Raw genomic sequence first — 23,374 nt, forward strand, 5'->3', positions numbered from 1 at the left:
GGACAGAAAGAACGTTTCAGAGAGCAAGCCGGTTCTCAACACAAGCGTGTCTCTGCCTTGCTTCCGTCTCCTCCTCTCACGGCGAACGGGAGCGCGGGCTTGGGAAGGGGGCCAAGGGGGCCTTTTGTTCTTATTTTTAACTCGCGATAATAGAATATTTTCAGTCCGTGGGCTGTTGCGGAGCTCGTGATTAATAACGAGGGTTGGGGCCAGAGAAGTGCTACCCAACGGGGCTGGGATTATAGGACGGGGGTTTTAGGGACTCCAGAATATTTCAACCTCACACAACGCTAACCCCAATGGTATAACCCAGTCCGCCTTCCAGTTTCTAAATTCCTCACAATAAGGGGTGACGGGCGATGGCGTGTTTTTAATCAGAGGAAGAAAACCGTCAGGGGAACCCAGCTGTTTCCAAGTTGCTCTCTGTGCCTCGTTTCAATGATGGGGCCTGGTGCTGTCAATGACTTCCATTGGTCTAGTGGCTGGTAACGTGTGTTTCGCTCAAGGCCGGTCTCAATCCCAAGACCTCGGGCAAGTCGTGTACGCTTTCTGGTTGACGTTTCCTCAAGTCCTCGCCATGGGATGACCGTGGTCCCAGCTCATGGTGCAGGATTAAAGGAGTTTTTACGAGACCGGAATTGGCCCCTTGGGGTTGCATATGGCGCCTGAGAGGGGTCAGTGGGTGCTCTTTGTGCTAACGAGGAGACTCTCTCACGCCCTCGTGTCTGGGAAGGACCACTCAAAGGTTGGGACGATTGAGCCCAAGAACGATGTGGCCGTTTCCCAGCTGATGCCTCCGTGGTTTGTCCCGCAGGATCATCGACGGACGGGACCTGATGCCGCTGCTTCTGGGGCAGACCCAACACTCCGATCACGAGTTTCTCTTCCATTACTGCAACTTCTACTTAAACGCTGTGCGCTGGCGCCCTCGGAACAGTGAGTAAAACACGCCTTTCCGTGCTTCTGAGACGTCCGCCATCGGTGCCGTGCAGGGAGATGAGATGGCGAGAGCTCTTTGCCCTGGAGAGGCCAGGGGACGCCTCCGTGGGTCACGGTGCTTTGCCTGGAGCTCCCCCTCCTGTCTTTTCTTCCTTCTGGTCCCGCCACTCTCCCGGCGCGATGTCAGCAGACCCTGGCTCTGACTTGGGAGCGGCTGTTCCTCCCCGGCTGAGGAGGGCTCACGTTGCCGCCGGGCCTGGCGGCCCCCGTCCTTCATGGTCCGCTGGCGGGGCACGTGACTTGTGTGTGTGTGCGTTGTCTGCTTGGAAGGACTCCCCTTCTCCTGCATTCCGGGGAATGCTCAACAGCTTTGCAGCGCCCGCCCCCCAGTGCCCGCTAGAGCACAGCCCTGTGCCCGCTGTCGAGCGCTTTGTGCCCTCCCGGAGCTTTGTGCTGTCGTGCAGAATGGCCCGGAGATGTGCGTGCGGCTCTCTCCCCGAAGCCTCCGCCGTGCCGGGGCAGGGGCCGGATTCAGACGTTGCACGCTCAGTCCAGGTGCCTGCGTGTCCTCGTACGTCCCCCACTGGGTGTCCTGTGCACCGTGCGCTCGGCCCGAATCGGCACGGAGTCCGGGTTTCCGCTCCCGCCTTCGGAGTTGTGTTGGTCACGGGCGTGAAAGGACAGATGCAGCCGGGCGGTCGTCCTCGCTGTAGGGATAGGGTTTCGGTTGTTTTTTTTTTCTTTTCCGGGTCTTTAAACTTAGAATCTCGGTGCTTCTCAGATCGCCACGAGGCGCGGATGCGTGTGCAAAACGGTTTCTCCCTGCCACGCGCCCCGCCGGTCTGCCGCGGGCTGGTTTCAGGAGCGGCCCGGCCACTCGGGTGAAAGTGGAAAATTTCAGCCCTCGCGTTCGCCGCAGATACCCGAGCAGGCTGGCGAGTTTCTGCCTGAAACTCGGGCGGCTTCCGTGCCCTGTTCCCCAGCAGAGAAATAGGACAGAAGCGTGAGTTCAGGGTTCCAGGCCAGGAGCGTTCTGTTCACTGATCTCGCCAGCGTGTCTGTAATCCCAGACGTCCGCAGGGATGCGCTCTCTAGTTCAGATGGATGGAAACGGTCCGCGTAGCCGTCGAGGGCCGGGGACGGGTCCTCCTTCCCAGTTGTGTTTATAGGGAGCCTTGAAGCACAGAAGGAGGTTTCTGGGACTCCTGGCTGGTGAAAGAAACGTGGTAGCCTGTTCTGAACCTCACAAAACCTCATTTCCCTAAAGCTGGCACCCCCCTGCCTCCCATCGCCCCGCGTTCGGAGGAATCGGAAGGCATATATGGGTTCAGGGGATGCAGATGTGCTCGCTGTGGAGGAGGACAGACAGACAGAGACAGAAAGTAGGAGTCTGCGAGAAAAACGAGACCCAGATTCCGACAGGCAGCAGGGATCCAACATGCTTCTCGGACACGGCCCAGTGACATTTCCTCCCCTTGTGTAACCCTTGATCGTCTGCTGCAGGAAAGGAGACGGGGCGGTGTTCTGGGGCTGGAGGCGTCCCTGCCGCGAAGGGGTCTCAACGCACGGTGCGTGTCTCTGCCCCTCTGTGACTCGCCTTTGACGTTGTATCTGAAACTTGGCAACGGTGGTTGTCTACAGTCACCACGGTCACTGGCTTTGGGGCTGTCTACCCAGTACGTTGCCGATTTATTTATTCTATAAATGTTGTTAGCACCTACTATGGGGTGCCCTCCGTGCTAGGACGAGTGTCCGTCAGTGAACAAAACTGACCAGATACCGCGCCTTCAGTGGTTGCTCAAGGCCTGGACCATGACGCTCGGCCAGTGGGGTCAAGGGCTGTGCATGCAGAGGTGCATGGGGGAGGTGTGACTCTCATCCGCACGGACTTACCCGTCCACAGTATGGGTTGGCCTGGTCGGCTGAGACCATCTCCGAGCTACTTGGGGAAGAGATTGCCGGGGACCGTCGTACTCTGTGCTGGGACACTGTCCCTGATTCTTAAAGAGAAGACAGTGGCCGCCTGAGCTCGCAATACTTCATTAGACAAAAAAATGGGGGTGGGAGGAGGAAAGAAAAGAAACGGCGCCTGGGGTCTCCATCAGTGAACGGTCTGCTTTGGCTCAGGTCGTGATCTCAGGGTCCTGGGGTCGAGTCTCCCTCATGCTCGTGGTCTCTTTCCTGTTTTCTCTGTCATATAAATAAATAAAATCTTCAAAAGAAAAAGAAAACAGAAATTTAAGATCAGGGCTGAGTGGCCGGTGGGAGCCAGCCCCCGCTCGGTCGAGGATCTTTCCCGCGTGCCGTTCAACCGTCGCTGACTTCACGTCAGTCCACGTCGGGCATGTGTGCTGCACGAGACTCAGCGGAGACAGCAAATGCAGGCTTTGCGCCGCTCTCGGAGAGGACTGGCTCACAGGCAGGTCGCCGCTTGCGGGACATTAGACCTGACCGTGCGTGCTGTTAAGGTCCCATTACCATTTGTCCTGATTAGTTAGAGGCCAGACTGTTCCAGACGCATTAAGTACTTATTTTCCAAACACTCTGAGCTACCATTCTGTTTCCACCCGTTTGAAACACGAATCCCTTTTAACTGCTATATACAGTGTCTTCTCTATAATTTAATAATTCCATAATTATCATAACGTTATAATTTAGTTGTCTCAGCAAGTTGAATGACATAATTTAATCATGAACTGGTATCATTTCGCCCATTACAGTGGGAAAGAACGCACGAGTGCATTATTATAACATGCCTAAGTTTTCGTGCTTTAAAATGGGGGATTTTGAGTAAAAATGGACCGTTGGATGTGCGTTAAAAGTCTTGGCTTTAGGTTTGGGCATATGGATCAGTGCTATTAAAAATTCGGTGTAATGACAGCTTGGTTTTATGGATAAAATTGATCTTAGAAAGCAGGTACCTACTGGGCTCTGGGATTTTGTTACCGAATTTCAAGCTTGTGAATGCAGCGTATGAAATAAATGCTCACGTGAACGTGGGAGAGCCCCCAGCCCAGCCAGTCACGCGGAAATCCACAGGATGTGGTTATCCCGATGCTGAACCCAGAGGGCCTCACAAATGTGGCTATGTTTTCAGGACCTTTTTTTCTGTGATTTAAAAAAAAAAAAAAGCATCTGTAAAATAATCAGAACGAAAACACTGTCGGATAATAGAATTCCTTGTCAAGAAGTGTGTTCATACCCAACTCTTTAAAAGGTGCCTTCTTTCCAAGATACGGGATAAGGAAGGTTTATTTTTCCTCAATAATATAATCTTGTTTATTATTAGAATTTGGGTAATGAATATGCAGGTTTCGTTAACTCCTCTCTGTTTCCCATGCCTCTGCACGACATAAGTAAGTTTTATAATCCAAACAGCACGACAGTGGTTAAGGAAAGAAAAGTGCTTGCTTTGTGGACCATCTCAATGTTCCACAGTTAACAAGTTAGTTTTGCCTCTAAACTACACCCAAGAAAACAGAGAATATCCACTAACGGCTGCTTATGCCTTCATGGCTTCATGGTTCCCCGGGGCTGTGGTTGGCTTTCGTCTCGGTTACTCATCCCGCAGGAAGCCCTTCCCCGTCTGATCGTCGGACATAGATCTAAAGGGTTAGGACACGGAGGGCCGAGGCTGTGGGGCAGAGGCTGCGGCATTTTGCTGCTAGGACCTGCTACGGATGTGCCCATCCTGTAGCTGACCTTGAGAAGGACAGCTCTTGCCCTCCGCCGGGACTCGCGTGGCTGGGGATAGACGGCCACCCCTGGAGGGATGCGCGTGAGCCTCGGGCTTTCCATCCAGTGTGTGGATCACGCATCCCGCGAGCTGTGCCTCTGCCGGCGCTCCCGCACGTGTGGTGGTACGTGTCCCCCGAGTCCAGTAGGAGGGACAGCACGCGTGCACTCAGCTGTGGTCGCACGGGCCCGACGGTGCCCCACGACACAGCGGCATCCGTTTTGGCAACTGGGGGCAGCCACTGATGTTTGAGGATGCAGGAGGCTCCCCGGAAATAACGAGACTTGAATTTCACTTATTTTATCTCATTAGCGCTCAGACTCCCAGGAACGGGCTGCCCTTCCCGGCTGTTCATTTCCTTTAATGGGGAAAAAAACCTCATAAATGGACTTTTCGTGTGCCTCCATGGAATCCGGCAAACGTATGTTTTCATATAGCCTCTGTGTTCTCCTCTGTTAGACGCTGCTAGACAGTTTTTAAAGTAGGCATCCAGGGGCGTCTGGCTGGCTCAGTCAGTGGCGCGGGCGACTCGTGATCTCGGGGTCGTGAGTTCAAGCCCCACGTAGGGTGTACCTATGACTTAAAAATAAAGGCTTTAAAAAAGGCATCTTCTTTTCTATTAAAGATTTCATATGCCTGAGCTAAGATTTCATTAGTATCATGGATGAAAAAAGGGTCAGCTGTGACGTTCGTTAATTTGTGCCGATGTGGGGGCGCCTGGCTGGCTCCGTCAGTAGAGCCCACGACTCTGGACCAACAGCGTTGTGAGTTCAAGCCCCACGTCGGGTATAGAGATTTTCTTGAAAATAAAATCGTGGGGGTGCCTGGGTAGCTCAGTCATTTGGCATCGGCCTTTGGCTCAGGTCACGATCTGAGTCAGGGTCCTGGGATCGAGCCCCACATCGGGCTCCTGCTTGGCCGGAAGCCTGCTTCTCCTTTCCTCTCCCCCTGCTTGTGTTTCCTCTCTCACTGTCTCTCTGTCAAATAAATAAATAAATACTTAAAATAAAATAAAATCTTTAAAAAAGTAATGGTCACAATACAAATTTCCCTTTTATAGAGACAGAATAAATCAAAATTAGATTTTCTTTCTTAGAGAGCAGAAAGGACAGTGTTTTGAATGTGCCAACACCTTCTTCAATCCAAGCAGGGAATGCGGCGTGTCCTCATCTTATCCTGTACACTGGGTTCTACCGTTTTATTGATGGTCTACACTGGTTTGCACGTCTCCTCTCTGTGACCTCGACACGGGGCCTATCGCCGTGCTCTCAGGATGCCTGCGGACGTTAGGGCTGCCTCCTGGTTTGCTGCCGTGTGGTCTGGGACCTGCCGTTTGCTACGGGGACTGTGTAGAGCCAAGCACGGCACGTCCTATTTAACAAGTCTTTGGGTCTTTGTTGACTCTGCATCTTTGATGCAAAACTGTGTTTGTTGTAGGCAGTAACGTGCTCTGTTCTCCACTCATCGTTCATTCTTGAAACTGGTCACCTTTTCCTCCTGTGGCCGTTGTCTGTGTTTTGAAAACAAACTTGCTAACCATAGTTCTTCTAGGTCTTTGCATCTGTCTATCAGACACACTCCTGCATGCTTCCTGTCCCATACGTCTTCTACTCCCTAGAGTTTAAAGAGGTTTTGACGACATTCGTGTCACGTTCATCTATAGCAGGAAAACACAGAGGAACAGCAGCGTCCCTCGCGGGGGGCCCTCCTTTGTCCATCTCACGAGTGACGCGTACAGGAACATGGTCTATGCAGTCTCGGGTCGCACACTCCAGGCTCCCCTACATCATCTGGAAGGTGCAGCAGGTCCTGTGTGCGGGGAGTGATGGTAGTGTCCACCGAGGGGCAGCGGGTTCGAGAATGAGTGGGAACGATGAGAGGGAAAGATACAGGTCAGTTTTCTCCCAAGGAGGTCACGCAGACTGTCTCAAGTACAAGCCACAGGCCAGCAGGTATTCACCCGTGCACACCTATCTTCTTCAAAGGAGGTCTGGTGATGGAGCCTTCCTGGGTATCCGTGTGCCCATGCTAGCTGGGAAAGGCTCTAAGGACAGATAAGAGTGTCTCCCACAGGGGTTCCTCTCATTTGTAGCTGGGGAGACACACGTGAGCAAGCCACGTAGTCGGCCTCCGGTAACTGAGTCGATGGCAAAGTGGGATCCACGGCCACACCGTCTGCTTTCAGAGTCCGTCCCCCGCGAATGGGAACGTCTTTACCCGCGACAGTGAGCCTCTGATGCAGAGTTGGAGAGTGGGTTCTCCGTGCTATCCGGCCGCCTCCACATCGGCGGGTGTGGACTGTTTCCGGGCCTCACCCGTGCTGTCCTACTCTGGTCTTCCCTCGATGGCTCCGTGGCGGACCCCACCCTGCCAGCTGCCCCCGTGTCTGCCCCTCATGCCCCTCCACGGACAGCCTTTCCCAAAGGCACTGGTGGCTTGTGTTGGCCATGCCCGTGCCTCAGGACTGCCCATTGTTCAATGTCAAGAGACTCAAGACAGACGTGTCCAAAGTGTCTGACGTCCTCGTTCCCAAATTTGCCGTTAGCGGGACGCTCCCGGGGGAGGCAGCAGAATGCACTGGGCTTCCTGTGTGCCCACGCCGTCTCTCGCGGTGGCAGCCGGCTTCTTCCCTCGGTCCGTCCTGCCCCGGTCATCGTGGCATCTGTTGGCTTACCCGACAAGTGCTGAGGGCCGAGCACGGTGCGAGGTGCCGGGCAGACGACAGATGGGGAGATGCCGTTGCCCGTTCAGAGAGCGAGGAACATGGTGAGACAAATGGAGTGAGTCCACGACAGCGGATGTGTCGTGAGCACGGGTAAGCGGGACAGACACACCGACCACGTCCGCTGCGCTTCGGGCCGGCCCGCGGAGTGGGCGCGCTGGGACAGTCAGGAACGGTGGGGGATTTGCACACACAGAGGCAAAGAGCAGCAGGCAAGGCACTTAGCATGCAGCGGGCACCCGCCCTGTGTTGGGGTTCACGCTTCTACTCCCACTGACGTGTCGTTTCACAGCGGAGGGCTAGTCAGAGGGAGCGTTTTGGGTTCTGACAATCAGCCATCGGTCGGGGGAGCTGGGATTGCTGGAAATCCTGCCTGCGTTTGAAGCAGATGCTCTTAGCTCGAGCCCTGAGCTGCGTCCTCGTTCATGCTACGGTTCTCACGCGGGGTCGCAGCCAGGAAGCAGGCTCACCTGTGATGCATTCGCTCGGGGCTGTACCGTTCAGGGTCTGGGCTACGGCAGATGGGACAGGTGGGAGTGAGCCTGGGGATCAAGAGGACGAGGGGTGGGTCCACAGTGAGTGCGCACTGAGAAGATGCTGGTACCCCCAGGCGGCGTCCGGTGTCTGTCTGGGTCTAAGAAGGGAACGGGGGCATCCGTGTAGCGTGGCTGGCCGAGGACAGGGGAGCAGACAGCGTGCTGCTGGAGGCATATCCCGGAAGCAGCGAGGTCCCCATGGGCTGGAGGCTGGGGGTGAGTTTGCAGACATCAGTAGATGTCCACGTTCCGGTGGGGGGGGCACGCCTGCGGTCCCGTGGGCGTGAGTCCCCCGTGGTGTGAAAACACAGTGTTTCTGAAGCGGTTCTTGAAGGACTTGAAGGTGGCGGTGTAGCACGAAACCCTGCCAGACCGAAAACCCGCAACGTCTCTGTGTGCCTTATGTGACCGACACAAGGGATCCTCCAAGCGTCCCACGTCCGTTTTCCCAGCACTAGCGCCTGGACGGCGTTCCGCACGGGAAGTCTGGGTCTCAGTGATAAAAGCCATTGTTCCGAAGCCATTGACATCTAATTGTCTCTACTCGTGAGGAACTTTTAGCGGGCAGGAGTGTCTTAAGACGTGTGACGGGGACGGGATTTAAGAGCAGAGGGAATCCACTGGGTCTCTCGCTTAGACAGATGCTTGATGTTCCCCGTTCACTCATGCGTGGTCGTTACTGCACACCTGGCTCTGTGTATCGAGGGGTTTTCACCCTCAAGGCGGTGTCACAGGGCAGGGACTGTTACCATCCACACCTTATGGGAGGGGAGAGTGCGCTCCCCAGGGAACCGCGTCTGAACCCAGAACAGGGCAGTCTCCCCAGGGTGCCGGTCGCTGCTACGGACCAACAGGGACCCTAATGTCAGTGACGTGCACTTTGAGAGGTGGGTTGGCGTCCGTTATGCACAACAGTATCTTCTGAAGGAAGCTGAGCGAGGTGCCGCTCAGTTCCCCTCCGTTCGGCTGTAAAATGGAACAGAGGCTTCCCTGGGTCGTTGCAGCTCTGTTCTCAACGAGTTGGACATCCCGTTGGGGTCCGAATATTTATCTGTTGCAAAGGCGAGCACAGTCTTCTTTCAGAGTATAGTGGAATGCTAACAATAGAAAAAAAAATGTATTTTTTCTTAAAAATCCCAATATTTTCCTAGTATATAGAGAAATAGAAGAAGAAATACATTATCAACGTAATTTGGGGAGATAGGACAAAATATAGCTATTGGTAATGTAAAGGGACACCAGAGCCTACCTACTTTATCACATGCCTCGGATGTCGTGGTTCCCTTGGAAACGAGAGCTCTGAAAATGTTGATTCCCAGGTTCCCGGGGAAGGAGGAATGGAACGGGGTCCATGTCCCGTGAGCCTGCAGGCCGTAAAGTATATTTCCATCGCTCCAAGTGGACCAAGTCCAAAATGGCCCAAAGAAATGGCAGAGAGAATAAGCCAAGTTTTTGTGAAAATGTTTAAAATTCACATGAGACAACAAAAACGTGCGTATCCCACAGAGCATGCCAAGGCAGCCGAGAGTCAGAAAAACGGGTGCTCCGTTGTGCACGTGTCCGGGCTGCACAGCGATTCTCCCGCGGCTCCCGGGTGCGGATGTCCGGATTCCCTGCCCAGCCTGTACGTCAGGGCTGTGGCGCACGCGCCGGCAAGCTGTGTGCGTGGCTTTCAAAGGCGAGTGGGAAGTACCGGCCCTCGAAATGAATTTGTTCCGGGAGCCTGCTTTCTTCGGGGCTTTTAAACACTCGGAGGCTTGACTCGAATGTCAGGCTGGGAACACCACCGTCCGGATGGGCAGCGATGGGAGCAGGGGCCAAAGGGGCTTCCCGCAGGCTTCTGTCTGTGGCAGGCTTGGCCCTTGCTGGCCCCGACCAGGGATGGGCTCTCCGTGGCTGCGGCGTCTGTCGCCGGGAAGAGTTCTAAGGGAAGTCGGTCGTACTTGGGAGGACACGGGGTAAGGAGGAGTTCATGGAGAGAAGGTTAAGGAAAGCCACGTGGGTTTTAAAAGTCTGCTGGAGAGGGTAGCCGTGCTCGAGGCGTTGTGTCTGCAGGCAGGTGTGCGGAGCGCCTGGGAGGGGATGCAGGTGTGAAGTCCAGCCTCTCCCAGCATCCACGAGGCCGAGCCTGCGGGCACCCGGAGACGGATTCCCCGGAACGTGTTCATACGTGGCGCAGGCACACGGCACGTCCTGCGCTTCCCGCGTGTCCCGGCTGTCCCCCCAGACCACGGAGAGGCTCACGTGCCCTTGCCTGAGTGTATCCAAGAGCAGGGCTTGCTGGGGGACGAAGCAGACACCCACAACAGTTGTGTTAAGTGCATCCCTCGGTTTATTTCCGACTGGCAATGTCTGTTCGCCGAGCAGGCACCCTAATATATGCAGAGGATGGAAATGCGTTAGCAGGTGCGTCTGGGATGCCGCACCGTGGGAACGTCTTTGGGGGAGTTCGGAAAAGCCCTGCGAGGAAGATGCAGAGGGGGCAGTCTCGTTTGGCACCTGCTTGCACGGGTTAGGGGCTGCTCATTCTGTCGCTGTCGGCCACGTCCTCCACACGCAGGAAGCGGTTTGCAGAGCCCTGTGCGAGGCTGTTTCCTGAGCACTCAGGTCCTCCCAAAGTCCTAACATTCTGCAGGCAACATTTCCTTTTTCCTCCCCGTTGGCGGTCCGTCCCGTCCTCACTGGGAAGCTCACTGAATCCTTGAGTGGCTACTTCCAGGCTTTGTCATGGGACATTTTACTTTCCTGAGGTCTTAGCGTGTGTAAGATTGTGTGTGAGTTCCCACATGTGCGTGTGTCTGCGTGTGCGTGTGTCTGTCCGCGTGTGCGTGTCTGTCCGTGTGTGCGTGTGTCTGTCCGCGTGTGCATGTGTCTGTCCGCGTGTGCGTGCGCTTCTCGCTTCTCTCGTGCACGCCAGCCGCGAGTCTCCCTCTTCCGGAAGGTCCGCTCCGTTTTCCACAGAAGCAGAGGCCGCAGGCTGAGAAGGTCAGAGAGCGGGAGGAGGTCGAGCTGCGAACGTATCGTCTGTTTGTCCGTGTGTGTGCGTCGGTCGAGTGTCTGGTCTGCAGTCCCACGCTGTAAAGTCTGCGACCCCAAAATGCCGATGCTGGCTGAGCTCCCCGTGCAAACACTGCATACGCTTTGTCCTCTCTTGCCTGCACAGCGTCGCGTAGGACCTTGGGGGTCGGGGAAGAGGAGGAGGAGGGAGAGACAGAGGGGAGGACAAAGAGAGAGAAGGGTCTTCTCCACGAGAAGACGACGCCTTGGTGAGCGCGCGTGAGTGTGCCTCGTAGAAGCTGTCGTTCGGCCGCGGCTACCACCCGCCCGTCCTTGGTGCTTACGGCTTACCGCTTGCTCCTGCGTGGTTTTTCCGAGCTGTGGCCCTTCTTCTGAGCGGGCAGGACGAGCCGTCCATCCGTCCGTCGCTCTGCTAACTGAGGCTTTGCTCTCCGGGAGGAGGCCCGCGGCCGGCTTCCTTCCCCTCTGCGGGGACGCTCAGGACGCCGTCCGCACCGCGCCAACCTGTGTCCTTGTGCCCCGCAGGCACGTCCGTCTGGAAGGTCTTCTTCTTCACGCCCAAGTTCAGCCCCGAGGGCGCCAACGGCTGCTTCTCCACGCACGTGTGTTTCTGCCACGGGCACTTTGTGACCCCGCACCACCCGCCGCTGCTCTTCGACCTGTCCAGGGACCCCCGGGAGAGAAACCCGCTGTCGCCGGCGACGGAGCCGCGCTTCCAGGAGATCGTCGACGCCGTGCGACGGGCCGCCGAGCGCCACGCCGAGAGCCTGCAGGAGGTCCCCAACCAGCTGTCCCTGGGCAACGTCATGTGGAAGCCGTGGCTGCAGATGTGCTGCTCGGCCTCCGGCCTGTCCTGCCAGTGTGACCGGGAGACGGCGGCCCAGAGGGCGAGCCGCTAGGTGCCCGTCGGGGGACCCGACAGAGGCCCGGCGCCCGCCCCGCCTCCTGCCTTGTGCACGCACACGGGGGTGGCCCAGCGGAGAGCCGGCCCTGTCGGGACCTCACACCGGGAACCTCTCTCCATCTCACCGCCCAACGGCTCCCTCGAGAGACCCCTCGTTACCCCCGGGGGGCATCAAAGTCTATGGTACATGCAGGGATCCATGCCAGAGCTCGGGCTTCCGTGGCCACGATTCTGAGGCCTGTAAGCGTGGGCAGGTGACGCATGTAGGATGGGGCACAAGGAATCACATGGACGCCTCTGCAGGTGCAGGACCCATGGCGTGAGGGGCCATGATCCCTCGATGCCGTGAGGGGCGTGGGCCGCCGTGCTTCCCCTGGCCTGCTGCTATAAAGGGGCATCGCATTTAAAAAGCCGCTACAAACTCTTAATATATGGAACTTAGAATGACTAAGGGGCCCTCTTCTTTACCAGTAATAGATGCCGTGACTTGCAGATGGGTTTGGAAGGCCGTTACCATCAGTGTTACGTAGAGCACATATTAGAAACTATTTGTGATTCATGTAGCTACAGACACACAGTTTATGTCTTTCCTCCGGAAGTCAGAGGTATTTAAACTATAAAACTAGAAGCTTCACGCTATGTAGATACACGTGAAACAGGCTCACAGACACACTTTCTTCGTGCAGCACACTCTTTTTGGTGAAATCCTTCGGGAACCATAATCCCCAAACAGTCTGTCCTGAGCGGATTTCCGTTGCGTAACTTGTAGTATTATATCTGGGTTTTACTGTTCCTTTGGCAAATGGACTGTGTCAGATAAAGGCTACCTCGGGGACACGGTCGCACGAGGAATCCCTCCCGGTGCGGTGTGGAATTACTGGCCTGGACAGTGGACTGTTGGGCGGGGAGAACTCGTAAGCACTTCGTGGCCCACGCACAACATCGGGATACCTTTAGTTCTTGCAGAATTTGCTGGTGAGACCACAGTAGCTCGTCTCAGTATGTTTGACGCCGGTATGGTGTGGTTAGAAACACGTGTGCCTTCCGTCTTCAGTGAGATGTACAGTTTTGTTCTAATCCCGCTTCTTCTGACATCGGCAGTTGCGGGACAGGGCATCGGCTGGCCACGGGTGAGGTGCGTGGGCACGGCTCCGTGGGCGGAAAGTCCCAAGTCTGCACCCCATGCCCCCACGGAGGAGAGGACGCACCAGAGTACAGGACGCTCCTGGCCCTCGATCAGACACCAGAGCTCCTCCAACAGGATCACACGGGCCTTTCCGGTCCGTGGAGAGGAGCTGCCGTTCCCATGCCTGTCCCGTTCCTCTCTGTAGTGCACATGTCTGAGCATCCCCTCTGGCCCGGTGTTTGCTCTGTTCCGGGAGACGGCAGACAGCTGGCAACCTGCACCCCCGCCCCCGTGGCCGTGTGGACACTGTGTGCTCTCAGGCACCCTCTGACCACGGGCCGCACGTCTCTCTACCTGTGCCCCACCCCAGGAGAACTTCCAAGGTCCGACAGTATTCCTGCAGTCCCTCTTGAGGTCCGTGATTTCACATTTCACACCTTTCTTGGCTTTCTCTTACCATCGACAAGGGATGTCATTTGCCTCCCCTCCCCGGGAAGGGTTGAAACTTGGCGAGCGCACAGGTGTCTTGGTTTTCATGGGGATTTCTAACTCCAGAAATTGCCGGGAATCTGTCCTCTTGCTTGGCTGGTGTTACTATGCCAAAACAATTTAAAACCACTGTTATAAACTTGTGTTTTACGCTGATCGTGTTTATTTAAAGTTTAGCGCACTCAAGGCGAGTGGCCTTCTAGACAGCACTTCCGGGGGTGAGGCTGTGTGTTCAGGATTGAGTGAGAGGAAGCACTTTTATAGATTATGTGAATACGTACGTATGTAAAGACTTGTCCCGTCTTTATAATGTGAGCAGCCAATGAAGGACACATATACCTCTAGAAATAAAATCAGCTTTAAAGTATTTGCCTCAAGGGACGCCCGGGTGACTCCATGGGCTCATAATCTGCCTTCAGCTTAGGTCGTGATCCCAGGGTCCTGGGTTCAAGCCTCACGTCGGGGACCCTGCTCAACGGAGAGCCTGCTTCTCCCTCTGCCCGCCGCTCTCCCCACTTCTGTGCTGTGTCCTTCTCTCAAACAAGTAAATAAAAATCTTAAAAAAAATTTTGTCTCAAAGTAACGTAGTTGACTGTTATGAATCGGTATTGGAAAATCAGGTATATTCGTGATAAGTGTAATTCTTAAGCTTCAGCCCACTTGCCCTGTGGAAGTTTGGCTTGGGATGCGCAGAAGGAAATTGGAATTCTTTTTTCGGCAGATGCCTAGTAAACCTCTTTTATGACCTAGTTTGTGTTGTTTTTACAAGGTTGTATGAGCTGCTTGTTCTCAACGCATCTCACGGGTATTACCGCTTGAGGTGTGTGTCCCAGCCTTACTGGGTTTGGGAGCTTTATGTGAATTCTTTTCAAAGAAATTCTATCGGGGCGCCTGGGTGGCTCAGTCAGTGTAGCATCTGCCTTCAGCTCAAGTCATGATCCCAGGGTCCTTGGATCGAGCCCCACATCGGACTCCCTGCTCGCCGGGAAGCCTGCTTCTCCCTCTCCCACTCCCCCTGCTTGTGCTCCCTCTCTTGCTGTGTCTCTCTGTGTCAAATAAATAAAATCTTTAAAAAATAAAAAATAAAAATAAAAGAAAGCCTCTCTATGTGTCGCATGTCACAGATCTGCCGTGCTAAGCAAACAGGGACGTATGGACAGGCCTCATTTCCCAAGGCCCGTAACCCTGCCTGAAAAGCTGAGTCGCAGGTAGCGGCGACGACGGCGGCAGTGGCGGTGAGCTTCCAAGAAAGGAAACACGTCGGAGTTCTTCTCCCGCGGAGAGCCGGGAGAAGGTGCAGGGAAAGGTCTTGGTCCGTGTCTGGGAGATGCTCTCTGTAATGACACCCCTGCTTAAGGTTTCTGAAAACCTCGTTGCAGGGTCCATGCGAACTTAAAATAAAATTTTCCTTGACAACGAAACGGGCTTTGCCTTCTCGCGTGACTGATGCCGTGAGTACGCGGCGGGTTCACTGTGTGGAGCGACGGGGCGGGCTGCAGGGTCCCGTTGGACCAGTCCTGATCCCTAAGCCACAGGGAGGGGGGCATAGTGCAGAGCTGGGCAAGAAACAGACCAGCCCCTCCCCTCTGATCAGGCGGGCGCACCGCCTCGGACCTTTTCGGGGCACGTGGGAAGTTCCCTAATTCCTTTTAAAATCAGAAGGGAGAGGGTGGACCTTGAGGATTGACGATCTCGCGCACTTGTGTGCCGACACAGTCGGAAGAAAGGAATCTGAGTGTGTTTCCACATGTTTTAGGTTCACACACAACGTGTCATTATCTTAAAACAGATGTACTGTGTTTTCCCTCCGCGGGCACGTTAGAGTCTCGAGGGGGCCCACGTGGGGGACACGCCTCTTGTGCTCATGGGACATTGGCAGCGGGGAAGTCCACAGACTCGAAGGGGCGGAACGGAGAGCGTTGACCTGGCTGGTTGGGTGCCGGGACGGGATGCCCTCGGAACACCGAAGCCGCGTCAGAATAAAGCACGGTAGCGGGAAGTAGGACGGGCAAGCAGAGCGGGCACAGGGGGCTCAGGTGGGCTCCCCTGTGACCCAGCACTTCTGCACAAATGCCAACGCGGGTCCTGGGGAGAGACCAGTGTGGATGATGTGTAGGGACTTGTAGATGCTCCCCGCTGGCTTCAAGCCTCATTACACGCTCGTTAGCCCTCAAACAATGTGCTATGTGATGTCAATGCTGGCTCCCTCCAGGACACCTCCAGTGGGCCCGAGTGGGGGACTCTAGGGTCCTGGCCATCCTTGGGAATCCTTGGGGTCCCCATACCACAAATTTCCGTGCTGCTAACGCCAGCTCCAGCAAACATCGCTGAATACCGTGGGAGCTCGGTTTACTGGGCTCCCAATAAAACAATCGTCGTAACGTGCCCATATTTAACAACAGCATCAAATATTATGTTAAGGGAGCCCTTTCAATTAAGGAGATGCCAGCCCTCCTTCTTAGGGTAGTTACCAGCGCCTTGAACGTCACACACGTGCTCACACAAAGGAAACATTGTTCTCCTAGCGATGTATCCGTAACCTAAGAATAGAACAGCATCTTGGAGACCCTCAGATGTTTGCCCTACAAAGGTTCTACAACTCGTGCGGGTCATATGTTCTGAACGGGTTTGCAGGGTAGCCCTGTTTAGTTTACGCAGCAGATACACCCCGTCCTCCCAGAGGCAGACGGCACGATGCCGAGGTTGGCCTAACCCGGCATGCAACCCGTCACTTTCGCACCAAAGTCTGGGATATAAAATCGGCCTCACGGATCACGTGAGACTCTCAGGTTACAAACCCTATCGTCTACGGTGGTGTTTTTCTAAAGACAAAATCTCCAGTGGCTGCATTTTTACAACTACGCGCTTTGAGTTGACTATGAAAAGGCGTGTTGTCAGAATTGAACTCATTGTGCGAGATGACGCACGTAAAATGCCGTATTTACAAAGACAGGGCCTGTTCCCGTCGTTGTCATTACCTCTGAGACAGAAACGTCCTCCTGGAGCGAAGGCACAGTTTTGTGTCGGTGGGTACGAGGCAGGGACGTATTTCCATCTTCCCTTATTGTCAGGTTGACACCCTGAGACGCTCAGGCCTGGCCGGAAAGTTCCCGTGCACGACCTCTTCCCTTGAGGCCACTGAACACAGAACATCCAGGTAAGGAGTCCTCGAAGACCTAAGGAAGGAGGGTGCCGCGGTGGGGTTACAGGGGCCTGGACCCCTGAGCCTTGTCACCACCCGGGGCAGCCAGGGAGAGCTGCCTGGTTCCCGACGGCCCGTCAGCTGACCAAGATCCAGTCTTTTCTCTCGGGAGCCGCTGAGATTTGGAAGTCGATGGTATCACAGCAGGTTGACTGGTAACCTTGGTACACCGATCTCTTTGGGTGGCAAACGATGTGTCTGACGTACTGGTGCTTTGCTTTTCGTAGGCGCTCCGTGCATTAATTCCTGGGTGACCGTGTTCTTTTATATTTTAGGTTTAATTGTTGTCCCAGCACTGAAGCTGGGATCTGGTGGTTTGGTCTTTAAGGGTGCAGTGTGACTGTTAACTTAAGACACCAGGCTTTGCAGCAGACCTCCAGAATTCATCTTTTTACCCGGTGCTTTGCAGCCCCCCGTCTTTCTTTGTGCCCAGATCCTCTCCACCAGCCTGCTGCTGCCGCTGCTTCTCTAAGGTGCACGCTTGTAGGTCCCTCCCGCCAAGGAAAGGCTGCAGTGTTTGTCCTTCTGTCGCTGACGTGATTCGTGTCACCTAACGTCATTAAGGTTCATCTGCATTGTTGCATTTTGGGGGATTCCCTTCGTTTTTAAGATTGAGGGGCCGGAAACATTATTTAAAAAAAAAAAAAAAGCCACGAGGGTTGAGAAAGACAGAGAGAAAAGAGAACCTTCATGCTTTGGGGAAATGCAAAATGGTACAGCCGCTGTGGAAAACGATATAATAATATAATATATAATATAATATATTATATATTATATATATAATTACCACAGATATATAATTACCATATATAATAATATATATAATATATTATGTTATATATTATATATTATATATTATTATATATTATTTATATATAATATATATTATATATTATTATATATTATTTTATTATATTATTTATATTTCTATTTTATTTATTTATATTTATATTTATATTTTATATTTATATTTATATATTTATATTATATTACATATATTATTATATATGTTATATATTATATATTATATTATTATATAGTAATATATATTATAATATATATTATTACCATAGATATATAATTACCATATATAATAATATAATATATATTATTATATATGGTAATTATATATCTATGGTAATAATATAATATATATATTATATATAATATAATATATATAATATAATATATCTATTACCATATATAATAATATAATATATAATTATATATGGTAATTATATATCTATGGTAATTCTATTTTTAATTTTTAATATTTAAATTTTAATATTTAATTTTTAATTTTAATATAGATCCAGCAATCCCACTTCTGGGTGTGTATCCGAAAGAATTGCAATCCATCAGGGTACCTGGGTGGCTCCGTCACTGAAGCGTCTGCCTTCGACTCAGGTCATGATCCCAGGGTCCTGGGATCGAGTCCTGTGTCGGGCTCCCTGCTCAGCGGGGAGCCTGCTTCTCCCTCTGCCCCTCCCCCGGCTCGTGTTCTTTTTCTGTAAAACAAATACCTATAAATCTTTTTAAAAAACAAAAACAAGATATTCTTTACAATCCCTGTAGACTTTATAACGTCTGAAATCCTTAAACGCATACTTCCTGGGCATATATAAAGCAGTATGGTGACTGTATGCTTTAGTTCTTTTTTTTTTTTTTTAATCAGATTTTAGCTTCAGAAAAAGATCAAAAGGCAAATGTAACGTCTTCAAGCCAACTTGTTTCCGCAGGCTTTGAAATGATACCACGTAACTCCCGGTTAATATTTACAATTAATTCACGCGATCCCTGCTTCTTTTGCTTTTCTTTAAAAGTCAGGGTGGAACGGGTTCAGTCACTGTCATGCATCAGGACGTTGTACGGCAAGATCTGAGAGTCGTAGCCTCGCAGGTCGAAGGCAGCAAGCACTGTGTGAGGAGGTTGGGAGAAGTCAGGGTTTCAGATCATTCAGGAGAGGATACGTGTGGCATTTCGTCAGACGAGGGCAATGGGCTGGGTCAGGAACTGCCGAGAGAGAGACGCATCCGACCGGCCATCTGTTAGCGCTTGTCTCGGGGACACCTGTTTCCAGCCGTCGTGTCTGGAGCGGAGATCAAGCGAGTTTCTGGAGCACCTCGCACAGCCCTACGGGCGAGGCAGGAGCTGGTCCCAGGAGCTGCCCCATTGGGAGAGGCTGGGATAGGGGCTCGTGCTCAGTTAGCTCCGTGCATCCCCGGCGTGGCTCCCGAGTACCTCTGTGCATTGATCGACTTAATCTTCACTGTGTCTGTCCGATAGATGTTATGATGGTTTTGTTACAGAGGAGGAAAGAGGTGAGGGAATGGGACATAAGTAGGTTGCTTTAGGCTTAGATTTATGGAGTGATCTCTTGGTTAAGAAAATAAGTAAAATGGGGCACCTGGCTGGCTCGGTCCATAGATCAGGGAGCCTTGATCTCAGATTCATAAGTCTGAGCCCCATGTTGTCTGAGAGATTACTAAAAAATAAAATCCTTAATCGTTTGTTGTTTGTTTTCTAAGTAGGCTCCATGCCCACCGTGGACCCCAGGGCGGGATTCAAACTCACAACCCTGAGATAAAGATCTGAGCTGAGCTAAGAGTCAGATGCTCGAACGAATGACCCACCCAGGCGCCCCAAAAAATAAAATCTTGACAAATAATAAGTGAACGGATAGATTTTCAGGATCTCCATATATGACCGCCCGTGCTGTGCACCACGCAACTCCAGGGGCCACATTAATACACTGCTGTGGGAACACCACTTCTTAAATTTGTTCAGTGCACAACCCATACCACCGTACGCAGTATTGGTTAGGTTGTGACGTTGTATAATTAGGTGGACAGAGAAGCCAATGACAGCACTCCTTTCATTGGTTTGCCTGGCCAGGATTGTGTGTGAGTTAAAGCCATGTGTTGAATCCACGAGCTCACATCGAGATTTGAGATTTTTCCAGATTGAAAGAAAACACCAAGGGTGCCAATCATGAAAATATGGTTCAGATGAATCCTTGATGTGCTGCGTTCAAAGAAAAAGGCGCTTGGTTTTGTGTTTGTGTGTTTACCATTATGCACGTCTCATCCTTGGATTGGGCACAGATGTCCAGGTGGCTCCAGGGTCCAGACCCCTGGAGAGCTGGAGAGCCATGAGGAGAAATGTCCTCAACGCATCAGTTTTCAGTATAAAAATGCCCCTCCCCGCCACGTTCTCAAAATCCCAGGTAGAGGCTCCTTCCCCTGGAGGCGTCAGAGAGCAGGTGACACCACACAGAGCCCCAGATGACCCTTGGTGACCACACAGGGTGACCACAAGATACTCCTTTGTGTCCGGAGTGAGTGAGATCTGCATGTTGTCATGACAGAACGAGAACATTCCACTCATCTTGGAGACATCCCCTTATCACCCCGTTCCTGCAAAGGAATAGTCACGAAATGGGGCAGAATACTTCATTGGTATTTGTGCAAAGCAGTCCCACGGCATTTTGGACACTGGAGTCATTGAGGCTTAATCAGGCTTCCAGAAAGGTGTTTTACGTAGTTGGAGGAGGGGAACGGCGAGGATGGCTTTGGGCCAGTGTAAAACGAAACAAAGAAGCAAACAGAAGTGGGTGTTTAGGTTGACTGTATCTTCAGAAATAGACACATCTGGGACACCCGGGTGGCTCAGTCAGTTAGGTGTCTGCCTTCGGCTCAGGTCGTGATCCCAGGGTCCTGGGATCGAGTTCCGCGTCAGGCTCTCTGCTCGGAGGGGAGCCTGCTTCCTCCTCTCTATCTGTGCCTGCCTCTCTGCCTATTTGGGATCTCTGTCTGTCAAATAAATAAATAAAATCTTAAAAAAAAAAAGAAAGAAAAGAAATAGACACATCTGCTAATCTTTCCAGAGTGGGAATTAGGGAGGTAAATATCCTTTTGCACATCTTGCATCAGGCGGAGACGCGGTACCCATTCTGCAAGCTCCGTTCTCTTGCTTTCACAACAACAAACCCTACATTTTCATGCCATTTTAAGTGTTGAAAATGTTCATCCCTGTTTAATTGTATGTTAAAATTTGGGGACAATGTATTTAAAAGGGTAATAAGAACACTAATGTTTATTTGCGTCCTGCTATTAGCTTTTCAAAGCAAGCAAACCATCTTTCGACCTTTTATCATTTGAATTAAGTTTGCCCTTTTTTTTTTTCCACCCCAGTAATGTTTGGTGAATTCTGGTGCTAAAAAAAAAAAAAATTATACAGTGTCATTATCTTCCACGGCAATTTAAAGGGCGTCTTGCGTTAGGGAAATATTGTAAACCACATTGTGTAATTTCTGTCCCCGCAAGGCAGTGTGAAAGGCTCTCCAGGACTATAAATGGTTCTTCTCGCAGAGAGTTGTTTATATTCTACAAGGATGAGGATATTCAACAGCGAGGCCACGAGCGGTGTGTTGACAGTGGCAGAAGCCGGGGTGGGAGCTGCACAGGGACCGGTGTGCGGGACGGAAGCCGCGTCATCCCCACTTCTGTTTGTGGCCACGTTCTCTTCCAGGATGATAAGCCAGAGGTTGGGGGTCCGACGGGCCGTCGGTCGTGGTGTGGCAATTACCCAGTACGACTCCCGTCTGCCGTGATCTTCGATAATGCACAGGAAAGGGCTTGATTAATGCTTCTGTCCAAAGCACTGTTTAGCTGCGGGGCAGGCAGAAAAGCCAGAACCCAGGAGCTTCACCCCTCGCTGTCTTGAGTGTCAAAACCATGCTGGCCTCGGGTGTCAGCTCATCACTTACCGTGCTTCCAAAAGACATATTTCTCTGCAGAAAGATGGTCTCTTGGCTTCTCTCCTTCCCACAAGTTTTCTTGAAATACAAGAAATCCCTCTCGACGGAGGCAGGCATTCATTCTAGGAGATGACAGCATTCTTGGATTATCTTTTGATGAGATCTGGCCGTGAGCGGTGTCCCTAACAGCTAGGTGGCATGGTGCCCTTTCTAGAAATTAATGGCAGTGACAAAACTATTTTTACCGCAGCATGGGCAGCTACGTAAACGCTCACTCTGTGGATACTGTAGATAATTAGCAGCAGCCACCCATTCTGAGACATTCTGCGGTGGGAAGGGGTGAGCCCCGTCCTCTTCTGCCTCTTCTGTACTTCTCCGGACTAACGCCCTTCACTGACCTCCTCATTTCTCCTTTTTGCAACATGAGCGCAGAGAGCAGCACACCACGGAAGGAAAAAGATTCGACCCAGCCAGTGAATCATACCCCTAAATCCCTAATTTTGAGGATTTCAAACATAAAACAGTTCAGTCTCTGTCGTATGAGTAGTTCTAGGGCCCGAGAAGGCAGGATGGTGAAGACGGCGGTCGCCAAAGTGTGAGGCACTGTTGTGATGAAACACGATTATTGCATAGAACACATTTTAATTATCCTCCGAAGAGACCATTACCCAATTAGAAAATGTTTTCAGCAACACCCTAGTAAGACCCATTTTGATATCTCTTTCCTACTGTTTTAATTGTAGTTTCTAAGCAAGAAATGGAACCTGAAATAGTAGTTTAAACCCTTTCCTATTTGTTCGATGAGTATTTTCCTCTGCCACGAAGTAGGGATTTGCCAATGGAGAGAGTTAATCATGTTGCCCTAGATTTTCTTTTATGTTGGCAGAGAAAGAGAGAGCTCTTTCCAGCATGAAACTCCGTTCTCTGACTACTCCGTGGTTCGTTTTCGCTCCCAGTACCCTAGGGGGTCACAAAAGCAACACATCTTCATCAAATGCTAAAATATGACGGGACCTTCCCGGGCAGGCCCTGTGCATTTTGCATTTCTATATTACGTGTGGTATTAAGAAAGAGCATCTATGTATAAATTTGCGTGGGACTGCATTGTGTTTCTGCTGCAAGGACCGTGCTTTCCATCCACCGTGGAAGCCTCAGAAATTTGGAACAAAAGCTTAGAGTACAGTGATGTCATCAGTTTCATGAGAGAGGCACAGATGAAAATTTAAATTTTAAAATCCGCTCTCCTCTCTACTCTTCCAAATGGGGAGAAAGGATGGAAAGAGCCCGTTGCAGTTGCTAAGTATCATTAAAAACAAAACGAAACAACGTAGGGTGGGAGATGTCAAACACACACAAAAGTGGAGAGGGTGATTTGGAACCCTCCATGACCTCGTCCCCAAGCTTCAAAAACCATCACCGCCATGTCCGTCTTCAAACACAACTGTGTTGCCGTATTTTAAACTTGTGCGTTATCCTCCATGAGCAGAACATAAACATTGAAATGTTTTGTAGCACCACTCGCCATGAAAATATTTTGTCTCCAGAGTGTATCTGTTTTCATATCCCTCCTCCAGATGATCCAGTGATGTCTGCATTGGAAATTTTTTTTTTATAATTTAACTTAATTTATTCATTTGACAGAGGGAGAGATCACAAGTAGGCGGAGAGGCAGGCAGAGAGAGAGGAGGAAGCAGGCTCCCCACGGAGCAGAGAGCCCGATGTGGGGCTCGATCCCAGGACCCTGAGACCATGACCTGAGCCGAAGGCAGAGGCTTAACCCACTGAGCCACCCAGGTGCCCTGCATTGGAAAAATTCTTAATAGGTCAGGGTGCTAACATGATCTTTCAAAGGACACGATTTCGGACTATCTCCCTATCTGGGGTACCCAGAAGGGGCAGGTCACTTGAGAGACCCATCCCAGCTCAGCTGCATTCAGTCTCAT

General features: G+C 51.8%; 1 protein-coding gene across 3 annotated transcripts in view; it reads left to right on the forward strand.

The window, feature by feature from the left end:
• The window catches only part of STS (steroid sulfatase), a 468,425-nt gene that overhangs the window by 130,419 nt on the left and 314,632 nt on the right, over positions 1–23,374 (forward strand). For 2 of the 3 annotated variants that reach the window (XM_080795177.1, XM_080795178.1), the window contains exon 9: positions 815–936. In XM_080795177.1, the coding sequence (XP_080651303.1) occupies positions 815–936 (122 nt within the window). Of the gene's footprint in view, positions 1–814; positions 937–11,476; positions 14,883–23,374 lie in introns of those variants that run through there. The other variant, XM_080795176.1, reaches the window with a different exon arrangement.

This window comes from Martes martes (assembly GCF_963455335.1).
Source record: "Martes martes genome assembly, chromosome: X".
NCBI classification, from domain to species: domain Eukaryota; kingdom Metazoa; phylum Chordata; class Mammalia; order Carnivora; family Mustelidae; genus Martes; species Martes martes.